Source organism: Stegostoma tigrinum, chromosome 30 (genome assembly GCF_030684315.1).
Source record: "Stegostoma tigrinum isolate sSteTig4 chromosome 30, sSteTig4.hap1, whole genome shotgun sequence".
NCBI lineage: Eukaryota > Metazoa > Chordata > Chondrichthyes > Orectolobiformes > Stegostomatidae > Stegostoma > Stegostoma tigrinum.
The window spans coordinates 12,383,487-12,409,748 of NC_081383.1; the positions used below are offsets into that span (position 1 = coordinate 12,383,487).

Consider the following 26,262-nt stretch of genomic DNA (forward strand, 5'->3'; position numbering starts at 1 on the left):
GAATCAAATTTAATTTGAGAGGATTGCTGGGTAAAGTGAGCTTTGCACAACTGGAGAAGTTCAGAATAGGTAGAATATGTTATGATATTTGAAACTGAGGAACTGGAAATGTATTTAGACAAAAACTGAAATTGCTGGAGGACACAGTGGGTCTGGCCACATCTGTGGAGACAAACAGCTAAGTTTTGAGTCCTGTAATCCTGCTTCAGAACAAGGCGTGGAATTTAGCGACAGTTAATGTGAGTGGGTTATTAGATGTCGTAAGAAACAGGACAGAGAGCAGGTAGTTTGCCAAAGGGATGTTAGTAAAGGAACCTTCTGCTAAATCAATACCTGATGTTGAGGGTATGGATTAGGTCTCAGCAGCAGTGTTGGAAACTCAGGATATATGTAGACATTGCTCTGTAGTTGGAAGAATGTGATTTAGATGACACACTGCAAATGGGCAACTTTTAAGTAGCTCGTGGTTAACTGGGATAGCCAAGCGTTAGCTATTGTTCAAAAAATGACTTCTGAAATTCCTCCCATTGATAATTGTAGAGGATAAAGCAGGAATTTCTAGTTGGTGGACATACCGACCTTTACAGGAAATCATTACTGATAATCCTGTAATAGGAACTCAATTGACTATATAAGGGAAGGTACATTGCACTAGGAAACATTTCTCTCAAGATATTTGTGAACACATTGATTAATTGTTGAAGAATGCAATTATTTAACCACAAATATACTTTGAATGCTTTCCGGTGGTTTAGAAAATTAAAAAAAGCTGTTTATAAAGATAGTAAAATATTAACACAAAATTTCGTTTGAAACAGAAGGACATCATTAGCTAAAATGGAACTGTGTTTAGTGGGGACTTCCCAACCCACTCTTTAATACGTCATTGCTTACCTTCAAGTCAACGGAAACAATACAAGAAAGAATTGTTTATGTGTCAGATCAGGCAGCATTTGGAAAGGAAAGTAGTTTAACATGGGTTTCAACTTAATTTCTTCCAAATATTTCCCATCTTCTTTTACCTCACCTTCTTAATGTTTGTAGACTTTATTTTAGCTAAAACAAAACGATTACACATCGCAGGCAGTTTTTGATGTGAGTGCTGCTCCCTGACACAAGTGCATGGAGAGGAGACAGATAGAATTTCTAGACTCTCTTCCATTACAGTCTCATAGCCCAGCTGAAGAGAATACTCATTACCTCGCATTCCAGCTAAGGGTATGGTAAGGACAAGTGTTCAATAGATATAAGAATTGCTGAGGTCCTTTAGACTTTCAAGGCTGTTCTATCATTGAGATCATTATTGGTCTTCCACCTCAACTCCATTCCCAAACTATAGGTCCCTTGAATCCATTACAACTCAAAAGCTAGCCATGTCCAATTGAATATATTCAACTACTGAGCATCCACAGTTCGCTACAGAATTCCAAAGGTGCACATTGAGTGAAGGAATTTGTCCTCTTTTAAGTCCCAAGTGACTGGCCCCTTACCTTGGGAGTGTGACTTCTAATTCTAGACTTTCTTCTTTGCCAGGAGACATGACTTCCCAGCATCTAACCTGTCAAGTCCTTTAAGAAATTTTTATGCTTCAATGAAATCACATGCCTTTTCTCACAATTCCAGGGAATAAAGGACTTCTCTACCAAAATGTTCCTCGTAGAGCAATCTCTTATTCTCAAAATTCAGCCTAGTTTTCCTTATATTTGATCTGTGGGATTTGAGCATTGCTGGCAGGGTCAGCATTTATTACCATTGCTCATTGTCCTGTAGAAAATGATAACAAATTGCCTTCTTGAACCCCTGCAGTCCATGTGCTGTAGGTTACACTCAGAGTGTTTTAAGAAGGCTGCTTCAAGAATTTGACTAAGCAACAATGAGTCATTTGCACTTTCTGCAAAGCAAGTTTATCCTTCCTTTGGTAAGAAGACCAAAACATTGTACTGTAAGAGTTATCACCTTGTACTGTACAATTACTGTAAAACTGCTTCACTCACATATTCCAACCCCTGCAAAATAACAGCTAACATACCATTTGCTTACTGAATTAACATGTTAACTTTCTCTGATTGATGGACCATAACAGCCATATATCTCTGAATATGAACATTTATTACTCTCTCATTTTTTAAAAAATCTTTTTCTCTTCATTTTTTCTATCGTGGATATCTTCACATATCCCTGCACGATATTTCAAATACCATACTCTTGCTCAGTCACTTAATCTATTTATATCCCTTCTCACAGCTTACTCTCCCACCTTACTTCTCATTCTCAGCAAAGTTGAACATAATCTAAACCACCTATAAAGATTGTAAGTAGCTGGTCTTTGTAGCTGCTAAACTAAAGGTGATCAATTTATTCTTGCCCTGTTATTTGTTGGTCAATGCTCATCCATGCTAATATATATCCACCAATCCCTAATGCTGTGTATGCTGCCATCTCTATTCTCTGTTTTTGTGTTCTTTCGGGCCTTGCATTTTCTAACGTGTAAGAGAGCAGGCTTCTTCTGGTCTAACAAGAAGAGTGTTATATACAAAATGTAGTTACAATTTTACAGACTATAACAGTTGGCTGTACATTACTATAAAAAATGTTGACAAGACCTAGCCTTTTCAAAGCCTTCCATAATCTTTTACTGAATGATAGATCCTAGCGTATCCTGTGCTAATGACACCAGGTTAACCGACCTCCAGTTCCTTGTTTTCTTTCTCACTGCTTTTTTGAATAATATAATTGCATTTATTACCTTCTAATCCATGAAAATTGTTCCAAAATCTGGGGAATTCTGGAAGATCAAAACCAATGTGTTCACTATCTCTGTACCTACCTCTTTTAATATCTGAGGATTTAAGCACAATTTGCATGGTCATGGTGTACTTGATAATAAAAGTACATATCATGAGTTTTGTATGAGGTTTTCCTCTAATTAGTAAAGAAGTTTCAATTCTATATCTCTGTTTCTTTGTGTATCTCTGGTGTGCAAAGACCATTCATTCATATTTTTATGAAATGTTAATGTAATTAGCAGCAGAATTCTATGGTTAATGCTACCTGAAATCAGGATTACCATTAAGTAAACATTTTCAAAATTCCTGGCATCAAATATTTAACTACATTATTTTGCTTTGAAAATGTTAGCTCAGTCCTTTGAGTGTAGGAGTTGGGAAGTCATGTTGAGGTGGTACAGGACACTGGTGAGGCCTCTTCTGGAGTACCGTGTCCAATTCTGGTCACTGAGTTACAGAAAGGATATTTTTAAGCTGGAGAGAATTCAGAGATTTACCGGGACATTGTTGGATATTGAAGGTTAGACTTATAAAGAAAGGTTGGATAGGCTGAGACATTTTTGCACTGGAGCATAGGAGGTTGAGAGGTGACCTTATAGAGGTTTTTAAAATCATGAGGGCTATGGATAGAGTGTAGATTCATAGAGATATATAGCATGGAAACAGACCCTTTGGTCCAACTCGTCTATGCCAACCAGATATCCAAAATAAATCTAGTCCCATTTGACAGTATTAGACCCATATCCCTCTAAACCCTTCTTATTCATATACCCACCCAGATACCTTTTAAATGTAATTGGACCAGCCTTCTTCACTTCCTCTGGCAGCTCATTTCTTACATGTACCACGCTCTGTATGAAAGAAGTTGCCCCTTAGGTCCCTTTTACGCCATTCCCTTCTCACCTTAAACCTAGGTTGATAGGGTTGCCACTCAGGTTGATAGTGCTGTTGAGAAGGCTTACGGTGTGTAGGTTTTATTGGTAGAGGGATTGAGTTCTGGAGCCGTGATGTCATGCTGCAACTGTACAAAATGCTAGTGTGGCCTCATTTGGAATATTATGTCCAGTTCTGGTTGCCCCATTACAGGAGGATGTGGAAGCATTGGAAAAGGTGCAGAGGGGATTTACCACGATGTTGCCTGGTCTGGAGTGCAGGCCCTATGAAGAAAGGCTGACAGACTTGGGCCTGTTCTGATTGGAGAAAAGGAGGCTAAGAGGGGATTTAATAGAGTCATACAAGATGATCAGAGGATTAGATAGGGTGGACAGTGAGAGTCTTTTTGCGAGGATGATGACTTCAGCTTGTATAAGGGGGCATAGCTACAAATTGAGGGGTGATAGATTTAAGACAGATGTCAGAGGCAGCTTCTTTATTCAGAGAGTGGTAAGGGTGTGGAACGCCTTGCCTGCCAGTGTAGTTAACTCAGCCACATTAGGGGCATTTAAACAATCCTTGGATAAGCATATGGATGATGGTGGGATAGTGTAGGGGGAGGGGCTTAGATTAGTTCACAGGTGGGCACAACATCGAGGGCTGAAGGACCTGTTCTGTGCTGTATTGTTCTATGTTCTATGCCCTCTAGGTTTGGACTCCCCCACCCCAGAGAAAAGATTTTGCCTATTTACCCTGTCCATACCCCTCATAATTTTATAAAACTCTATAATGTCACCCCTCAGCTTCTGACATTCTTGGAAAAATAGCTCCATTCTGTTCAACCGCGCCCCATAGCCCAAAGGTTCAACAGTAGGTGTCATTTCCCTAGGATGGGGGATATCAAGACTAGGGGACATATCTTTCAGGTGTGAGGAGAGAAATTTAAAAAAGACATGGGGGAAATCCTTTTACACAGTGGATGGTTTGCATGCGGAAAGAACTTCCTGAGGGTAGTGAATGTGGGCACAGTTACAACATTTAAAAGACACTTAAGTAAATGCAGGAATAGGACATGCTTGGAGTGAAATGTGCCATAAGCAGGCAGGTAGGACTGTTTTAGTTTGGAATTATGTTTGGCATGGACTGGTTGGACTGTTTCCATGCTGTATGACTTGATGACTCTGGCTAATGCCAATTTAAATAAAATCAGTGTTGCTGAAAAAAAAATGTTTTGTTGAAACTTCTTATCTTGCATTCATCAGGGCATTCACAAGAAATAAGAATATAAAGGGTAAACAACATTTTATACTGATGAGAAGAGCGTTGACTGATTGGAAAATTGACTGTGATTTGTAGAAGTGATGTTGGCGTTATATCAGTCTTATGGAGGGAAAATGACTGTTTTACAGCAACATTTATTGCAGATGTTCATTAACAATAAGGTAGGCTCAGTATTGATCTCCTCAGTATCGAGAGAGTCCTGTTGCTGTGATGACACAAACAAAACATGGATTTTGGGTAAAGGGTTGGAGAATAATTGGTGTCCCTACGCTCCGCTGAGCAATCATTCAGTAAGGGATTAACTTTCAGTAAGGAGAGAAAATATTCAGTCTATTGTTCCAAGTGACATGTACTGTGCTAGTCCAACAGCCGATTTCGGAGCCTCTATGTGTTACACTGATGAGCCTATAAATACAGAGGAGGCATTTGGTGGGTGGGGACAAGAATAAAGAGTGAACAGGATTTATTTTTGGACAAGTTGGCAGTTCAACAATGGCAGATCTTCAGGCAGCTGTTTAGAGTAGTGCAGGGCCATCTTGAAGTTTAATGGGGCAACGAGTGGTAGGAATGGATTGGTCACCAGTCATACACCCAAACTTGATTTTACTTTCTAAAGAAGTGAATGTTGGAAAGGTCCCCCATTGAATCGCAAGCTGACAAGGTGCATGAACCAGAATTTCAGCAGCAGAACTGGAAAGAAGATCAGAATCATTTCAGGCTTAGAGTTTAAGGGCAATGCTCATTGTGTGATTTTGACATTTGGAGTCATCCACTGGACATTAGAATTTTCATTGTGAAATAGTTATTTTTGTAAAGTCAATCCCATCAGCAGCCAAGTGTAATTCTACGTGTTGTCACTTGATGTTCCCATCATGAGCATGGGAATAGGAATATAAGGAAGAGAAACCAACAAGCAGTGCTCCAGATGCAAGATTATGTATTCATTGCTCAGTCGTATTCTGTGACACTTTATACAAGGTTGTATACTTGAATGCACCATAGTTAGAAAACAGAAAATAATTGGTGAGTTTGCATAAACATAACTGAGGCTGGATGTTGGGCTGTAAGCAATTCCACACTAGGTCACTGCAGGAATATCCCAAGTAAAATGCCTCCACCCAGACACAATACTAAAGTCAAATACAAACTTCTGAGAATATGCACACAACTCAGATGATGCTCTTGTTGTTACCTTCACTGTCCTACTTATAGAGTCAGTCATTAAGTCAAACAGCATAGAAACAGACTCTTCAGACCTACCAGTCGATGCTGACCATAATCCCACCTGCCTGGCCCTGGCCCAAAAATCTCAACCTTCCCTATTCCTGTACTTACCTAAGTACCTGCTAAACATCCAACTGTACCCACATCCACCACTACCTTGGGAAGTTCATTCCACATACAGACCACACCTTGTGTAAAAAAATTCTCCCTAATGTCTTTTTAAAATCTCTCCCCTATCACCTTAAAAATGATCCCCCTAGTCTTGAAATCCCCCATCCTAGGGAAACAATACCTGTTATTAACCCTACCTCTACATTCAAAATGGCCCTACATGTGTAAGCTTGCGTACTGTAATTGCATCCTCTCTCCAATAATGATACTGTAGCATGCCTTTCCGTTTAACATCAACTGTCGTAGCTATTGAAAGCTACATTTAGAACAGACCATGTAATGAAATTCAGGGAACCTGAGCAGTGTTAGTGCCACTGTTTACACTCTTATTTAATTCAACAGGAAAATGCTGATAAAATAAAGGAACTAGAAGCCTATAAAGTCACGACTCTTGAAAGGCACCATGCAGATGCAATTAAAAGGTTATGGAAAGATCCAGGAGTGAGAATGTGTTATGAACGACGACGAGAGTACCAGTTGCTTGACTCTACAAATTAGTAAGTCTTTATTATTCTTTATTTTCCTTTCAGAAGTTTCTTTGTGTACAGTTCAATTTTAATTAACCACCATATTGGTTATTGCATTGTCTTGCTCTGTCTCTGATGCCTTAGCAATTCCATATGTGTTTTTCCTTTATTCATTTATGGGATGAGAGCAATGATGGCTAGGTCAGCATTTATTGCCTATCCTTAATTGCCCCAAGGGCAGTTCATAGTCAACCACCTTGCTGTGGGTCTGGAGTCACATGGAGGCTGGACCAGGTAAGGATGGCAATTTCCTTCCCTAATGGACATTAGTGAGCTAGATGGATTTTGCTTAAGTGATAATGGGAACTGCAGATGCTGGAGAATCCAGGATAACAAAGTGTGGAGCTGGATGAACACAGCGGGTCAAGCAGGATCTCAGGAGCACAAAAGCTGACATTTCGGGAAGGGTCTAGGCCCGAAACGTCAGCTTTTGTGCTCCTGAGATGCTGCTTGGCCTGCTGTGTTCATCCAGCTCCACACTTTGTTATCTTGGATTTTGCTTGATCCTGGCAGCTGGTTACCAGTCCCGGCATTCTCCACAAGTGCACCTAGTTGCCTTTTGAACCAACTAGTACAATGTGGTTTAATGGCCTTCCAAGATAACAATTGAGTATCATAGAATCATAGAGTCACTTATGGAACAGAAGACCATTCAGCCCACTGTATGAATGCTAGCTTCCCACAAACCAATCCAGGAAGTATCATTGCTCTACTTAAAAATACCCATCCAACTTCTTTTTGGAATCATTGATTTTGTAGCTACTTATAACTTCAGTAAGGCCACACTTGGAATATTGCATACAATGTAGATGTTCACACAGCCAGAAGGATGCAGAGGCTTTGGAGAAGGTACAGAAGAGGTATTCCAAGGATGTAGCCTGGTTTGAACGGTAGAGATTGAAAAATCTCTGCTTGTTTGAGAGTGAGGGGTGGCCTGATAGAGATTTACAAAATTATGAGAGGCACAGATAGAATGGATGTTTGGCAATTTTTTTCCCTGAGTAGAAGTATCAATTACTGGAGGATATTGGTCTAAGGTAAAAGTGGATAAGTTTAAAGGAAATATGAGAAGCAAGTCTTTTAGAGGGTGGCAAGTGCCTGAAATGTGCTGCCAAATGTGGTGGTGGTGGTGGTGGAGGCAGATAGAATAGCAATGTTTAAGAGGCATGCGTGACAGAAGCATGAATAGGCAGGAAATAGACGGATACAGACTGCCTAGAGGCAATGCAAGCTTAGTGGGCCAAAGGACCTGTTCCTATCCTGCACACTTTGTTTTTCCACTGTTGTCATGGGCACCTCCTTCCATTTTTATGTAAACACAGAGTTTTAAATCTGAACAACCTTGCCCTGTACATCACCAATAACCCCTGTGTGAAATAAGTATGGAACTCAGGTAAGCCTTTTTCTAATTGAATGACAGATTGGATTTTCATCTCTATTTTTCATTCATTCGTGAGATGAAGATGTCACTGGCCGGGCTGCATTTATTGCCTAATTTCCCAGAGAGCAGTTAAGAGTCAACCACATTGCTGTGGGTCTGGAGTCACATGTAGGCCAGACCCTGGTCATAAAGACAGCAGTTATATTCCCCTTAGAGACATTAGTGAAACAGACGGGTTCCCGGCCCCTCCCTGAATCAACACTAGATTCATGGTCATCATTAAACTCTTAATTCCAGATATTTATTGAACTCAAATTCCACCACCTGCCATGGCAGGATTCGATCCCAGGGCCCAAGAACAGTATCTGGGTCTCTAGGTTAACCGTCCAGTGATAATACCACTAGGCTACTGCCTCCCCATTCCACTCTTAATGGAATAAACAGTCATAGACAATTTGGTGTTTGTGATCTGCCTCTTCAATACTCATCCCAGCCTCAATTTAGGCAGCCACCTCTCCCACATGAACGGGGTAGTGGCCTCACTAATATACAAAGGTGACACAGGTAGAAGCTCTGTAGAAACTTCTTGTCAATCAGTGTTGTTACCGCAGAGTCCTGGGCACTGGGTGTGACAGGTTGGGAGGTGGCCACTGGCTGTGCTCTCTGAAAGGGATTATAACTTGCAGTCATAGAAAGCTGGGGGCGGTTGAGGTAATGTAATTTTGTTCATTCCTTTAGGATTTTTAAGCGTTAGACACTTCCTGAAGGTGAATTCCCTACTGCTGCTTTGCATACTTTTTGTATTTCCACATTAGTGCGACACGGAGCTGGTCCCTACCCAATAAAGTTATTGTTGCCGATCTCAGTCCCTCCCTCTGCAAACAGCATGATTCATGATTAGTCATTGTACCGGTGGAGCAGTCACTGACACCCATCTAGAAGTTGGCCCGTGACCCAGATATTTATAGGGACGCTGGAGGCAGGGGAGACGTTCATAGTGGCTTGGCAATTCAGGGACACAGATTTGCACAAGGCCACATGCATTGATTTGATTTGATTTGAATTGATTGCTTTTCAATGGCTTACCAGCTATCAGCCAGTCAGTCTCTGATGCGGGCAAGGCAATTGCGGTTGGAGCCAGGTGGTTGTTTAATTAAAGGTAGAAGTTAAATAGATAGATGTTTATATAAAAGTTGAAAAAAGTGAAAGGTTATGGGGAAAAGGCAGGAGATTGGTATGAAGGTAAATTCTTAGAGAACAATGTAGCAACAATGGGCTGAATGTTATGGTGTGAAAGGAAGACAATTAGTGATTCAGTGAGATGGCTTGCAGTGAAATGTGGGGAATGAAAAAAGGATTGGTAAGGTGGGAGTGATTATATGGGGACAGGGGAGGGAGCAGGGCAAATTAAGATCCAGTGGGAAATCACAAATTGGGTGATGGGTCATTCACTGGAGAATTGTTTGTATTTGAAAAATAATGGACTTATTTGGGATAGTCAGCATAGCTTTATGGTGGGGAGGCCTTGTCTCAAATTTACTTGACTTTTCTGAGGAAGTGGCAAAGATGATTGAGAGTAGTGCAGAGGATGCAGTCTGCATGGATTTTGCTAAAGCATTTGACAAAGTGACTTGGAGTAGGCTGATCCAGAAGATTAAGTCACATGGGATCCATGGTGAGTTTATAAGTTAGATGCAAAATTGGCTCAGCCATAGAAGCATTTTGGGAGGTCAAATGCAAGAAGAAAGTATACAGTAAGTGACAGAACACTTAGGAGCAATGATATGCAGAGGGATATTGGGTTGCAAGTCTATAACTCTGAGTGGTAACACAAGTGGATCAGGTGGTAAAGATGGCATATGGTATGTTGTTTTCCTCTATCAGAGTACTGAGTGTAATAGTTGGCAAGTCATATTGCAACTGCATAAATCTTTAGTTAGGCTACATTGGATTATTATGTGCACTTCTAGTTACATGTCCATCCTGGGCCTCCTGCAGTGCCACAATGATGCCACCCAAAGGCTGCAGGAACAGCAATTCATTTTCTGCTTGGGAACCCAGCAGCCCAATGGTATCAATGTGGACTTCACTAGCTTCAAAATCTCCCCTCCGCCTACTGCATCCCAAAACCAGCCCAGCTCATCCCCGCCTCTGTAACTTGTCCTTCCTCCCACCTCCATCTCCTACCTATTAACCTCATCCCACCCCCCTTGGCCTGTCCATCCTCCCTGAACTGACCTATTGCCTCCCTACCTTGCCACCTACACTCACCTTTACTGGCTCCAACCCTGCCTCTTTGACTGGTCTGTCTCCACTCTATATATCTTCTCCTCTAGCCATCTTCTATCCGCCTCCCCCCACCTCCTGATTTATTTCAGAACCCCCTTCCCCTCCCCCATTTCTGAAGAAGGGTCTAGGCCCAAAACGTCAGCCTTCCTGCTCCTCTGATGCTACTTGGCCTGCGGTGTTCATCCAGCTCTACACTGTGTTATCTCTTTACCAGAATACTACCTGGATTGGAGTGTATTTGTGATAAGGAGAAGTTGGGCAAACTTGAATTATTTTCACTAGAGCATCAGAGGCTGAGGGGCAACCAGTTAGAAGAATATAAATTTATAGGAGGCATGGATAGTGTGGATACTCAAGATGCTCACTCCTTTTCCCCAGTGTAAAAATGTCTAATACTAGGTTTAAGGTGAACAGTTTAAAGGAGATGTATAAGGCATGATTTTACACAGAGGGTGGTTGATGCCTCGAACGTATTGCTAGGGGAGGTGGCGGAAGCAAATACAATAGCAACATTTAAGAGGCATTTAGACACATGAACAGGCTGGGAACAGAGGGATATCGACCACATGCAGGCAGATGGGATTACTTTAGAATGGCATCGTGGTCAGCACAGTCATGGTGGGGCAAAGGGTCTGTTTACTGTTCTATGTTTCCATGAGGTGGCAATTACAGGATGAAGATGGAGGGAGAGGGGGCTGACACAATCAAGGTTGGACGTCATAGCTGGAGCTTTGCGCTGGAAAGCATCACCTTTCCTCCTGGCCCATGGGCAGACCTGGATAGGCAACAACCTGCTGGATACAGCCCATCTCATTTCTTCATCTGTCAGGCTTCCTCAAACCAGGGGAAACCAACTCATAAAAGTTAAATCAAAATGCTTGCCAGAAAGCCATGTTATCTTATTAACCTATTCAAATAACGGACTCGCTTCTGGAGAAAAAGTTACAGTATCCCAGCCAGCCGAGCTACCTCCGTTAAAATGGGAGGTGGGCAGCCTGCTGTCAAGTCCCAGAAAAACCAAAGAACAGCGGATGCTGTAAATCAGAAGCAAAAACAGAAATTGCTGGAAAAGTTCAGCAGGTCTGGCAGTACCTGTGAAGGGAAAGCAGAGATTTTATTTCTGATGTCCCCAGAAATCTTGGATTGCAGACATAATGCACGTAAACATACACTAGTACAGCACAGGAATAGGCCCTTCAGCGCACCATGTCTGTCTACTATGATGACATTCTAAACTAATCCCATCTAGCCGCAAATGGCCTGTATTACTCTATTCTCTGCCTGTTCATGTGTCTGCCCATATGTGTCTTAAACATGGTTATTATATCTCCATTTACTACCTCCCCTGGCAGCACATTCCAGGCACCTACCAGCCTCTGTATTTTTTTAAAAAAAACTTGCCTTGCACACCCCCTTTAAACTTTCTCATTTTACTTTAAACCTATGACCCCCTAGTATTTGAAATTTCCACCCTCGGAAACAAACTCTGACTATCCACCCTATCCGCGCCTCTCGCTATTTTATACACTTTGATCAAGTCACCCCACAGCCTCCAATGCTCTAGCAAAAGCAATCCAAGTTTGTCCAACCTCTCCTTCTAGCAAATACATTGTAATCCAGACAACATCATGATAAACCTCTCTTGCACCCGCTCCTAAGTGTTGCGAAGCTGGATAGAGTGCTTGTGGATTGGAAGGCAGGCCTTAGAATTTGGTGTTTGTGAAATGTTGGTGTTTGTAAAATGCTATGGGAAAAGCAGTCCGTGGTCCCTTTTAAGAAATGGTGTGCTTTTCCTACGCTTAGAGATTCAAAATGGATAGTTGTGGATTTTGCAGGCACACAGACCACCTGAAATGAAACATTTGTATCAAAAGGCTGTACGGTTGGAAGACAAAGCAGCATTTTTACCAAGACAACAGGTTTTCAAATTTAGCCAATTATTTTAAACCAGGCCCTTAGATACCAAAAACCAATTAAATTTAGATCTGATGGTTTTGACAACATAAGACCCTATTGTAAGAAATTGATATGTCATCAAGAGTATAAAAGATGAGGGTATTTGGAAAATTGGCAGAGAGCCAACTCTCATCTGCCAAGAGAACAGCTCTGAGTTCTAAAAGAATGAATCACTGGCTCTCACAGAAATCTCTAAGCCTTACTGTAAGCTCCAGAGAAATTATAGGGACCTATAACACAAATAGTTAATGCTCCTGACAAAAGAATTCAACAGAGAAGGCATTCCTGACAGAAGGATTCACTGAGAAGAGATTCCTGACAGAAGCTCAATGGAGAAGATACAGAAAATTCCGGAATATTTAACCAGGCTGTAATTTTGAGAGACTAAATTCTAATTTTGTTTTATTTTGTTAATATAGGTGGGACTTATATTTATTGGAACAGCATACTATGAGAATCATGTTTTATTTGGCGATTGTTAGTATTTAGAAGGGATTTATTCAGTTTGTTGATAGGTTAGTTCATTTGTTCATTATTAGAGTTAGACAAATAAATCATTGCCTGTTGATTATAAAGTGAGTGTCAGGGGTTTATTTTATTAAACCACTCCTTTAGAACAATTTGGGGACAGTTATTACAGAATAATAGACCAAGGTACTCTTCTCTGAGTGCTTCAGTTTTAGTTATCAAAAGAGGGCCAACCCCTGCATTATAACAAAAGCCTTTCCTAAGGTGTAGTGACCAGACTGAACACAAACTCCAAGTATGGCTTGACCAAAGTTTTATACAGCTGCAACATGACTAATCAACTTTTATACACTTGGAATGATCCATGTCCAAAGATAGTGCCCCACTGTTGAATTGCATCTTAATAAGTGCCATCTTTAAGTTTTAATGAAAGCTCACTTTAGAATGGTTATCCCCATCTCCTCTATGAACTGATTGCACAGAAATTGAATAGGAGCTAATGTGGCACAGTGAAATTTAGGAAGGTCACATAACTGTCGTCACATGACACACAATAGCACTCTTAATGATGTAACTTTCCTGTGACTTCCTTCCTTGAACAATGGACATATCTGAATGTGCATCAATACTGTAAGGTTGAGGACACTATGCTGCTAATAAACCTTCTAAGTTCTATTCATGCTCTGACTCATGGGGGTCTGCATGTTACTTTTGCAGTTACCTGACTGACATCGATCGTATTGCAGCCAGTGATTACATACCAACAGATCAAGATGTCTTGAGAGTTCGAGTACCAACAACAGGCATCAATGAGTATTCATTTAACATGCATCATGTATCCTTAAGGTAGGCAGGAATTATTTTGTAGAATAAAGAAAAGTATTAGTTATTAGAACTAAAAATTCAATAATTTAAACAAAATATATTATAAAGATAAATACCAAATATCCAACAATTTGAGTAAAATATGTAATAAAAATAACCTTTTAATCGTTCTGTTATATCTGCTAATATCAGTGAATATAATCGTGGAGTCATAAAGCATGGAAACAGACCCTTTGGTCCAACTAATCCATGTCAAACATAATCCCAAACTAAATTTATACCACCTGCCTGCTCCTGGCACACATCCCTCCAAACATTCCTATCCATGTACTTAGCCAAATGTCTTTTAAACATTGTAACTGTGCCCATATCCACCACTTCTTCAGTAAGTTCATTCCACACATGTACCACCCTCTGTGTAAAATATACTCCCCCATTATCTTTTTTAAATCTCTCTCCTCTCATCTGAAAAATGTGTCCCCTAGTGTTAGAAATACCCCGTTCTAGGAAAAAGACAACTACCATTAACCCTATTGGAAGATATATCGTTTAGAGTGGAGGTGGTCAGCACTTCAAGAGCTAGAGGCATACATTGTGCAGTAATGTAATTTTATTTGATATTTATTACTCCAACGTGTCCACTTGTAATTCTCACAATAGCTGAAGCATGCTTTGTCAAGAAGCATGAAATCCAGCCCCTTCCGTTGACCTGAAGATTATTCTCCTTCTCTCTTTTATTCCTGTTCTGCCTCACGCATTTCTGCATTCTCCTAATTTCATTTGCCTTCTTTCAACCTTGTCACTCTCTCTTCTATCTCACTCATAAACCTTACTCTCAAAACTTGTAACTTAATGACTCACACTCCTTCTCTTGTCACCTCTATCTCAGTCTCTCCTTATCTTATTCCTCCTTCTCTTCTCTCATTCTCTCTTCCTATTCATTCTTATATTCCTTTATTTATAGAGTCATAGAGAACCATAGTACTGAAAACAGTTTTCAGTCCATTGCATGTGCTCTGATCAAAAACAACCAGCTGACTATTCTAATTCTCTTTTCCAGCATTTGGCTCATGGCCTTGTATGCCTTGGAATCAAAAGTAAACATCTGATTTGATTTGATTTGATTTATTGTCACATGTGCCTAAGTACAGTGAGAAGTTTTGTTTGCCAGCAGTACAAGCAATCATAGTAATCAGGGGCACGCAGATCATAGGGTGAAAAAAACACGGACAGAGTGAAACATACAGGTTACGCTGCACAGGACATGCATGAAGCAAGATCAACATTAACAAAATCATCATCTAAATACTTTTTAAATGTTGAGAGTTTCTCCCTCTATCAACCTTACAGGGAGTGAGTTGCAGATTCTCACCACCCTCTGGGTGAATATGCTTTTTTTTTCTCTCATTCCCTCTCAACCACTTCGCACTTATTTTATATCTATGCCCCATGGGCATTAATCCCTCCATTAAAGAGAAAAACATCTTCCTATCTACCCTGTCAATGCCTGTCATAATTTTATATACCCCAATCGTGGGTAGTCTCAATCTCCTGTAAGAAAAACAACTGCAATTCTGTCCAATCTCTTTATATAACTGAATCTCTCTAGCCCAGGCTACATCCTGGTAAATCTCTGCACCCTCTCCAGTGCAATCACATTTTTCGGTCATTTATCCTTTACTGGACTGAAAGCATTCAACCAGGATATTGTACAAGCAGCATTCTGGTGGCTCTTGTTAGTGTGAATAGAAAATAGTTTTTGAGCAAAATATGGAATTGATGATTTCTGCACATTTCAAAAGTGAGAGTTATCAGGTTATCTCAAGACAGAAATGCATTGCAATAATTGAAACACAAATACTTTCAATCAGTGTGAGAACAGAAAGGGTTAATAAGATCAAGATGGACTGAAGCCCACTTCTTTCAGTTTGTTAGTTTTGCAGGATGGAGAGGCAGGGCTGCAGGTCTAAGTAAAATAAAACAAAGAACCGCAAATGCTGGAGAATAAAACAATCAGAAACTGTTCTGAAGAAAGCTATGGGTCACTGGACTCGATACAATAACACTAATTTCTTTCCACAGATGCTGCCAGACCTGTTGAGTTCCTCCAGCAATTTGTTTTTGTTTGCTGCAAGTCTAATTTCCTGATTTGTGTGTTCTGAGTCCTCCAGGACTGTTCCATTATAGAATCAGATTTCAGACATAAAACTAGCTGTTTTGGATTTATTCATTGCAGTGTTGAACAAGGTGATGGGAAATCTGACTGGAACTACTCAGTGAAATTTAACAAGCATGGAACACTGGTGTAACAGTACCTCAGTTTTCATGTTCATATATCGATTGAATAACATTTAACAACTAAACAAGTATGCTCCGGATTCACATTTAAACTCATTAAGCTTGCTTCTGCTTTAAAAAGAGCAGTAATTCACATGTTTTTTTTAAACCAAATACTTTGCTACATCATGGCCAGTTGTTATTTCTGATTGAACTATTGGCCTTCTCTAATTGTTAGATTTGTGGATGTTGGAGGACAGAGGTCTGAGAGGACGAAATGGATTCACTGCTTTGACAATGTCATATCGGTTATATTCCTGGCCTCACTCAGTGAATACAATCAAGTCCTAGAAGAGAGGGACCATGTGGTAAGACTAATGTGAAACTGATAGCTTTGGCATTGTAAGCCTTCACATCCCTATTGAACTATTGGAAATTAACATGTTTGAAGTTTTTGAGAAAATTTGTAGCTCAGGTCATGGATGAGTTTGCAGACTTGCTCAATGAGCCAGCATGTTTGATTTCAGACGTTTCATCACCCTGCTAGGTAATATTGTCAGTACACCTCTGGTGAAACATTGGTGTTCTATCCTCCTTGTTTTTTATATGCCTCGGTTTGCTGGAGTACTTCGCTTCACATCCGGTTCTATTTTTCAGTGGTTTGTGTATTGAGTCTACTTCAATGTGTTTGTTGATGGAGTTCTGGTTAGAATGGGGGGCCTCCAGATATTCCCTGGCTTATCTGTTTGGCTTATGCTATTATGGATATGTTGTCCCAGTCGAATTTGTGTCCTTCTTTAACTGTATGTATTGAGACCAGTGAGAATTGGTCAAGTCTCTTGGTGGCTAGTTGGTTATCCTTATTGTCAGTTTGGCCTATGGAATGTTTTTCACAGTCCTTGCATGGTATTTTCTATATTATGTTAATTTTATTGGTTGTGGGTATGGGGACCTTTATTTTCGACAGTAGCTGTCGCAGGGTGGTTGCCGGTTTGTGGGTTACCATGAAACCTAGAGGTCTGAGTAGTCTTGTGGTCATCTCTGGTACATACCTGACATATGGTAGGGTGACTAGTGTGTCTGGCTGTGTTGCTTTGTCTTCTTGTTGTGGTAACAGCAGATTGTGCTTTTTGGGAATCCATCCCTTTTATAAGTGCGCCAGTTCTGCTTCGTGCAATTCCGGGTTGCTGCAGTATGTTGTGGAAAGTTTGAGCAACGTCCTGACACAGCTCGGTTTATGGGTGTTGGGGTGGTTGCTGGTGTAATTAAGTATCTGGTCTGTATGTGTGGTCTTTCTGCATATGCTCGTCTGGAGTTCCCCATTGTTCTTATGTTCCACTGTTATGTCCAGGAAGGGTAGTCACTTATGGTTCTTTTCTTCTTTTGTGAATTTTATTCTGGTGAGGATGTTGTTTGTGTCAGCAGGATTCTTCTGGTCTTGGGTGTCTAGTTTGTTCACAAGATTCGAAGAAACCCACCAACACAAACAACATCAACTATCCTCATAATTCACCAGAATAAAATTCACAAAAGAAGAAGAGAACCATAAGCAACTTCCCTTCCTGGACATTATGTGGAACATAAGAACAACAGGGAACTCCTGACAAGTGTATACAGAAAGACCACACATGCAGACCAGATGCTTACTTACACCAGCAACCACCCCAACACCCAAAAAACTGAGCTGTGTCAGGACATTATTCACATGAGCCACAACATATTGCAGCGACACGGAATTGCACAAAGCAGAACAGGAGCACTTACATGGAGTTTTTAAAAGGAATGGATACCCAAAAAGCGCAATCCGCTGTTACCTCTGCGACAGACCACAAGTAGAAGATACAACATGGCCAGACACACCAGTCGCCCTACCGTACTTCAGGGACATAATCAGAGATGATCACAAGACTATTCAGATTCCTGGGTATCACTCAGACCACAAGCCAACAACCATCCTGTGACTGCTACTGTCGAATGTAAAGCACCCCATACCCTCGACCAATAAAACTAATGTAATATACAAAATACCATGCACGGACTGTGAAACACATTACGTAGGCCAAACAGGAAGAAAACTAACAAAAGGATACACAAACACCGGCTAGCCACCGAGAGACGCAACCAATTCTCACTGGTCTCAATGCACAGACAAAGGACATAAATTCGACTGGGACAACACATCCATAACAGCACAAGCCATACAGAGACATGCCAGGGATTTCCTGGAGATCTGGCATTTCAACCAGAATTCTGTCAACAAACACATTGAACTGAACCTGATATACAAGCCACTGAAAAATAGAACCAGAAGTAATACCAACCACCCCAGCAAACCGAGACATGTAAATAACAAGGGGGATCAGAACACCAACGCTACACCGGAGGCACACTGACAATGTTACCTAACAGGATCTGCAATCAAACACATTGGCTTGGTGAGCAAGGAAATTAACATGGTTTGCAGCGGTAGTCAATACTTAAGATTTTTAGTCTCATAAAAACCTAGCCAGTTAAATGGCATCAAAAGTGTAAACAATACTGAAGACATCACCATCTTTTGTTTCAAATTCAGATGCAGGCTCAATACTTCAAACCTGCTAGCTCCACAACCAAAGTCGGATTTTAGGTGCTCCTGGGTTTGGAATACTTGTTTAACATCACACACTTCCATCACATTGAAGCTATGATAGGAAACTAACATGTTCAGGGATACCAGCGCTTTGATCAGCCCACCTCCAAACTCTTTAAACCCTTGCCTCTAAGTCAGCTTGTAGCAAGCATTCCCATCTTTGACTTTAATGTTGTTGCAAGTTTTTTTGATGAGAAGTGAAAATGGGTCAGCTTCTGAAGTCTGAAATTTAAAAATGTAGTGATTGGAATCACATGGACCCCACTGACTACAAGGTTCTGGTCTGGCATCGTTAACCTGGGCCAAGCAGGAAGCCCCAGCTGACCAATATAACCAGGAGATTGTGTCTCTCATGCCTGCACATGCACAACAAAAACTATTACCAGCAGATTAGAATCTCCTCAGTTGAGGACTGACTCCGAGCTGGCTGGCCACAGCCAGTGTTCTGTGCATAAGTAAATAAAGGGTAACTTGGTGATAGGATACTGGCCTCTGTGCAGTTATTTAAAAAATAATGAAAAAAAGAAAAAAATTATAACCAGAAGATTTAGGACCTCCTCAGTTCAGGAGACTGACTCTGAACTGGCTAGTACTATGCACTAATAAATAAAGGGTGACTTGGTGTATGGGATACCGGCCTCTGTGCAGTTATTTTAAGGAATGATGTCAGTGATTGTTCTGCTTGAAGGCAAGTCACTGCAGGTGCATGGTAATCTCAGAATTATTACAGTGAAGAGACATGCCATTCAGCCCATCTTGCCAGCACTAGCGGGATCAGTTAGACAGGCCAGGTTTATATCTGCAGGTTTTTAAAAAAGTATATGACACAGTATATGTGGAAAGGATATTTCTGCTTGTGGGAAAACCTAGAACTAGGGGTCATTGTTTCAAAATAAGAGGTCACCTGTTTAAGGCAGAAGCGAGGATAGACTTTTTCCTCACAGCTGGAGGCCTTAGAACATTCTTTCTGGAAAAGTAGTGCTAATGAGGACGTGGGGGTAAATCATTATCTAATAACCAGGGCCCAGCAATCACTGTGTTCAGACTGGGGCCAATCTACCATATTGGAGTTAGTGGCTGCATTGGTAGCTGAATAGCACCAGGGCCCGTAATTTCATCAATAGGCCCAGAGAAAGGATAGCCTTTGAATATTTATAAGGCAGAAGTAGGTAGATGTTGGATGAACAAGGGAGAGGGATGAAAGGTTATTAGGATAGGCAGGAATGCTGAATAATCAGATCGGCTATGATCTTATTGAATGGTGAGGCAGAGTCAAGGATCCAAAGGACCGACACACCTGTTCCTAAATCACAAGGTTGTATTGTAATGGTAGCTCATACTATTGATTCCCCCAAAGCCTCACTGCTTTGTGCTTTTACTTGAAGTACATGCAAAAACATTTAACTAGCAGGAGCAGTTATCAAAATGTTGTGAATAATGAATGGTGCCATTGAGAGAAAAAAAATTTGCTTGTTGAATAATTCTGGTTTTCTAACAATTAAAGTCAGCATTCTGTACCTGATCTGTCAATTAATATCTTTATTTTAATTGCTACTGACTTGTAAGGCATGGGACTCCTATGCATTTTATACCTTGCACGTGGTCCTGTGAAAATAGATGTTAAAATTGAAGAGCTGAGATCAAGGTGATTGTATCAACTGAGGAACTTCTATATCTTTAAAATGCTTTACGCAGATAACATGAGGGAAGCAAGGAGAATACTCTGCACTTGCCTGGCAGCTGAAATAATGCTCAAGAAGTTAGATAATGGCCAGGACACTTCCTCCATGACTAGTACAATGTGGCTGTGATGTGTGGTCTCCACAGAATACACAGTAGCAACCTGCTCAGGCTTATAGGGCAGTACCTTTACAACTTCCATCACCTACAAGGCCAAGGGAAGAAAGCAAACAGGGACAACATCACATCCACATTGTCCATGTGTTACCACCTTCCTGACGTGGAAAGTTATTGCCCATTCCTTGATTGTCTTTGGATTGGAATTGTGGAACTCCCGACCTAACAGAACAGTGGGAACACCTCCACCCTATATTGTAATTCAAGGGAAAGGCTCAACACCATATTCTCGGAGCAACTGAGTGTTGTTCTTGCTAACAAAACTGATATCTCTAGATTAAAAAAAAACACCAAAAGAACCACAGATGCTGTAAATCAGAGGGAAAAAAAATGACCCAGAAATTATTGGAAAACCTCAGCAGGTCCAGCAGCATTTATGGAGAGAAATCAGAGTTAATACTTCAGGTAGAGTGACCCTTCCTTAGAACTTAGTAATAGCTGAAAATATTTCAAAGGGATATAGACAGAGCTTAATTGTACTTCCTCTACAGAAGGGAAAATAGAGAATAGGTTAACTGAGCTAGCACAGTTTGACTGGATTTTTAATTCATAGTTCAGTCCTAACTTGGATACTGATTCCTCATTGTGCTCCATAGTAAAACACAGACAACAGCCAGAGTTCAGTGACCCACAAATAATATAAAATATTGCTGAATATTGGCTGGGAGATGTAAGGAAGCAAAAAGGAAAGTGAATGGAATAAGCAATTCCCCAAATGGCTAGAGGATATAACTTTAGCAAGATGGGGTCATAAGGGTGTTCTCATTTTAGTGTTGACACAAATTTATGACATATTTTACTTGTAGGATTTTAAGAAAATGTTGCAGATGATATAGGAGCAAATGATATAACATGAGCATGGCATCTTTACATTAAATCCTTCCCTAATTTAGTGCAATATATTTACATCTTGATAGGAAAAACAAAGCACAAGATTTACACAAAATTTGAATTTGAAAGGATGCTCAATAATTGTGCTGTAATTTTTTTTTGTTGCTGTCACAGAATCGAATGCAGGAAAGCCTGGGTCTCTTTCGTTTTATTTTGAAATCCAGCTATTTTGTCAATTCATCTATCATTCTGTTCTTGAATAAAAAGGATATTTTGGAAGAGAAGGTTATGAAGTCACATTTAGTGGACTATTTTCATGAATTTGATGGTATGCAGAAAACATTATTCTTTGGTTTTTCTCTTACTCCCTTTCCTTGTACGAGTCCTCACTGTTCAATTACTTCTCGTTTACTAACAAGATTAAATATGTGCTCATTGATATGAAAGTGAAAAATGTTAGTTCTGGGAATGGAACATCTTTGTTTCAGAAACTCAATGTCAACATCAAACACTCCCAGGTCAGGTAAACCACAGAAGAATACAGATTTAAATAAAATCCCTCCGACTCACCCCAACAAATTGTCATATTGCCTTAAATCTTAAAACTTTAATTTATTGCCTCATTTTCAGAATACTATAAATAAGTAAAGAAAATGAACATTTTGGGCAGTTTAATTTCCTTGGCTCAGGATTGCAAATGCTGGCTTTTGTTTTACAGTATCAGCTTAATGTGCAAGCAGATATTGGACAGTGTAAGTGAATTGAATATGGTTCTTCCTTCGCTAGTTCCTGTCAAACAAAACAAGTAAATTCAGGAGTGCAGAGTGCTTCGAGTCATAGAAGTTTACAGCATGGAAACAGGCCCTTTGGCCCAACATGTCTATGCTGTCCAGTTTTCACCATTAATCTAGTCCCATTTGTACTTATTTCTTACATTTATTCAATCACGGGATGACGTCTCACAGGCAATGCCAGCATTTATTGCGCATTCCTAATAGCCACTACTTCCTTGTAGTGGTGCATATTCACAGGGCTTTCCCTATCCCTATCACTCCTTGGACTTGTAAACGTGCTATTTCAGGCTTAAGGGGCACTATGTACATGAATGACACTTGTGCCCATGGTGATACTATGATGCCTCTTCACAATTCTAGTTCTTCATGTACGTGCACTATGCTGGTTGGAAGACCACTCTTCCTGGGGATTTTCGGATGAGTGATTAAACTGAGGCCATGTCTGCTTGTTCAGGTGTATCCAAAGGCATCATTTCAAATTGCAGCAGGGGAGTTATACCTGGTGTCCTGATCAATATTTATCTCTCAGTGAAGATTCTACAAAAATAACAAACTATTTGGTTGCTATCACATTGCCATTTGCAGGGATTTGGGAGGATTGGATGCCATGTTTCCTACATTATAACACTGACTAAACTTCCTTGGCTGTAAGGCATATTGAGATGCTTGGTGCTAATCTCTCTTTTTTTTGTCTCTAGGACCTAAAAGGAATGCTGAAGCTGCCATGAAATTTATCCAAAAAATGTATCTGCGCCAAGTTGAAGATGGAAGAAGAATCTACCCGCATTTCACCTGTGCCACAGATACAGATAACATCCGTAGGGTGTACATGGATGTTAGGGACACAGTTTTGTTTGGAATCTTACGAGACCTGGATATATTATAGAAAGAGAAGGTAAAAGTGGTAACTTTAACCTTCCCAATGCAGCATGGCTAAGAACATAAAACTCCTTAGAAGCCATATCAACACTCCAATTAATGATACATATTTCTTCATCTCTCAGCTGTTGCAACATAGATTTGAAAGGCACTTATTTCCAAAATGAAACCTTCTTGGAACTATTGTGATCATATTACTCTTGATACTCACACAATTCAGGAAAGTTTAAACTGAAGGTCAACCAGGGAAGGATGGTCAAATGATGAAGAAATTGTAACAAAGCTTCATAAATTTTCCAAGGCTTTGGTCAATGATTTTGACAATCCATAATTTTCCTTTAAAATCCAGATTGCTTACTGTACTCAGAAATGGACATTTGTATTAGATACTGAGTGATCTCAAGATTAGAGGTAAACTGGCTGTAATGTCAAGTGTGTCCATGATCCTAGCACATTCAGTGTTGGGGGAGGATCATGTGCCAGGAGGAGAGAACTTCACTCACTCTTTGCAAATCAACTCCACTGAATACTGAATTGACACTACTCTCTTCAGCCCTGAGATGATGTACAGCTCATCCCAAAGATGCAGTTTACCCCTCTTGCTCTCTAACGCAGAACTTGTTGTTTATCCTGGCATTTGCCAACTCTGCTTGGACACACATGCTGCTGATTTCATTACATGATGCTGAATGCTGTTTCCACACGAACTGGAAATTATACAAACTATCTGTTACCTGATTGAGAATCATATGCGTACAGTTATAGTGACCTAGGCCTCCAGTGTTGTAGAAATAATAAGTTTTTGAAGAAATCAAGAAGCAAACGCCATTATTTTTAGCAGCCCCACAATCTTCATTCCATGTTGCCCGCTGCAATCTCCTGGAGACGAGATTCGCCAACTTTAGGTACATTTAAGTCGTCATTGGATAAGCATATGGATGTACATGGATGGAATAGTGTAGTTTAGATGGGCTTGAGATTGGTATGACAGGTCGGCACAACATCGAGGGCCGAAGGGCCTGTACTGTGCTGTAATGTTCTATGTTCTTTAATTCCCAGAAAATCCAGGACAATTCCAGTGACCTTATGTCATACATTTAAAATCCCAACTAGGGAGTAAGGTCAACACCTTCTTTTGGGAAAAGCAAAAATAACAGGCAATACAATTTTAATGGGTATAAAGTGAATAGTGAGGTGACATATAGTTAGAGTTTCAACATGTGGTTGACTCTCAACTGCCCTCTGGGCAAATTAGGGATGCGCAATAAATATTCATCTGGCTATTGCTGTCCACAGCCCATGAATGAATAGAACAAATTTGTCAACATTGATTCTAGACCAGAGAGGTATCTCATGGCCAGTTGGAAATCTCTAGCTGGCCTTGTTCTCCCTACTTCTGGCTGAGTGCCAGCACAAACGTGAGTTTGAGACTGTAGAAAATAGTACAAAATATTTTACTCTTACTTTATCATCAAATTTTTGCCCCTGCCTCCTATTCCTACAAGTGTTGACTTCTTCTCAAGCTCAGATTCCCGCTCGTTCTCGAGCTGCCTAGTCCAATTTGTCAAACCTTGACAATCAGTGTTTGCAGGCTAATTGACAGGAGCAACATCACAAGCCAGTCAGATCTCCTTGTTATTTGATTCACTATGTAGTTGCACTCTCAGTGAGAAATTGAGCAAGCAGGAAATGGTAACAGTTTTCATCACCTTAGCACACGGCAATGAAAATTAGATGGTTATTATATCAGGACAGTCAAAAACTGCAACGTCAGTTTGAGGCGTGGTTGAAAACATCCTACTCACCAACATTTTGATAGTCCTGTTTGATTGTAGTGACGGGAGAACAATTTCAATTCAATAACAAAATTGATCTAACTCCACTAAACTAAAACGAAGAACTGTCCATGCTAGAAATCTGAAACAAAAAAAGAAATTGCTGAACAAACTCAGCTGCTTTGGCAGCATCTGTGGAGAGAAAGCAACATTAATCTTTGGTCCAGCGACCCTTTAGGATTCCTTCTCTCCACAGATGCTGACAGATCTGCCAAGTTTCTTCAGCTATTTCTATTTATGACCTAGTTTTACAAATGATGGTAAAATATAAATGCAAATTATTCCTATTTTTAACTCATAGATAAATAAGATAAAGGAAATTAACAAAGTGATTTTTACTATAATAATGAAAAATATAGATGCTAGTCTCTCTCTCCATCGTGGATCACCTGTTGGGTCATTCCTCCAGGTTAGTAAGCTAACAAAAACATAACTGAGTCCCTGAACCTTTTATTTTCAATTTTAGAACTTCTATAACAGATTATGGAAGTTTCAGTCCTGTAGATAAAGTATTTGTAGTGATACATAGTCTGCATAAACTGGGATTTGGGAATAGCCAGTTGGTGGTTGACCAGAACATCTTGTTGTGAGGACTGATCCCCTAATCACATCTGTACCATCAAGAATTTTAAGCTGCCTCAGTACACTGTACAAATATCATAGTTTGGTAAGTAATATACAAGTACGATTAAATGCAAGTAATATTGTGAAATTTGGTTTTATATCTATATTGCTCACTGTATTTACATTAAAGTGCATTTCTGTGCAACTCAAGAACCCTTGAGAACTCTCGTTTGTTAGCCATTTCCCCCCCCCCCCCCACCTTATTCACTCTCTGGATGAGGGCATCACTGGCAGGCAGCATTTATTGCCCATCCCTAATTGCCCAGAGGGCAGTTCAGAGTCAACCACATTGCTGTGGGTCTGGAGTCACATGTAGGCCAGACCAGGTAAAGATAACAGTTTACTTCCCTGAAGGACATTAGTAAACCAGATGGGTTTTTCCAACAATCGACAATGGATTCACAGACATCATTAAATTGTTAATTTTGGATATTTATTGAATTGAAATTCCACCACCTGCCATTGCGGGATTCAACCTGGGTACCCAGAATGTTACCTAGGTCTCTGGATTAACAGTCCAGCGATAAATGCCACTGGGCCATTGTCTCCCCTGGTAGTTGAAATAAATTTGACTAATAGTGCTATGGCACACCCAGCAATATGCACAGTTAAAAATCAGGTTCCGGTAATTGACACATCTTAGAAATTATTTTAACTCCTTATTTCCCTTCACCCTTCCTCTTTCAATTTTCAGGCTTTTAAAACCTAAGTTTGGACTGATCAGACAAGTAGCTCCTTCTCTTTTTATTAGTTTG

At 40.3% G+C, this 26,262-nt stretch overlaps 1 protein-coding gene across 1 annotated transcript in view; it reads left to right on the plus strand.

Moving 5' to 3' along the window:
- Window positions 1-25,560, plus strand: part of LOC125466010 (guanine nucleotide-binding protein subunit alpha-11-like) — a 43,635-nt gene extending 18,075 nt beyond the window's left edge. Inside the window, exons 3-7 of the mRNA XM_048560089.2 lie at window positions 6,678-6,832; window positions 13,674-13,802; window positions 16,297-16,426; window positions 21,550-21,703; window positions 22,868-25,560. Coding sequence (XP_048416046.1) covers window positions 6,678-6,832; window positions 13,674-13,802; window positions 16,297-16,426; window positions 21,550-21,703; window positions 22,868-23,055 — 756 coding nt within the window. The 3' untranslated portion in view covers window positions 23,056-25,560. The remainder of the gene's footprint in view (window positions 1-6,677; window positions 6,833-13,673; window positions 13,803-16,296; window positions 16,427-21,549; window positions 21,704-22,867) is intronic.
- The last annotated feature ends 702 nt before the right edge of the window (window positions 25,561-26,262 follow it).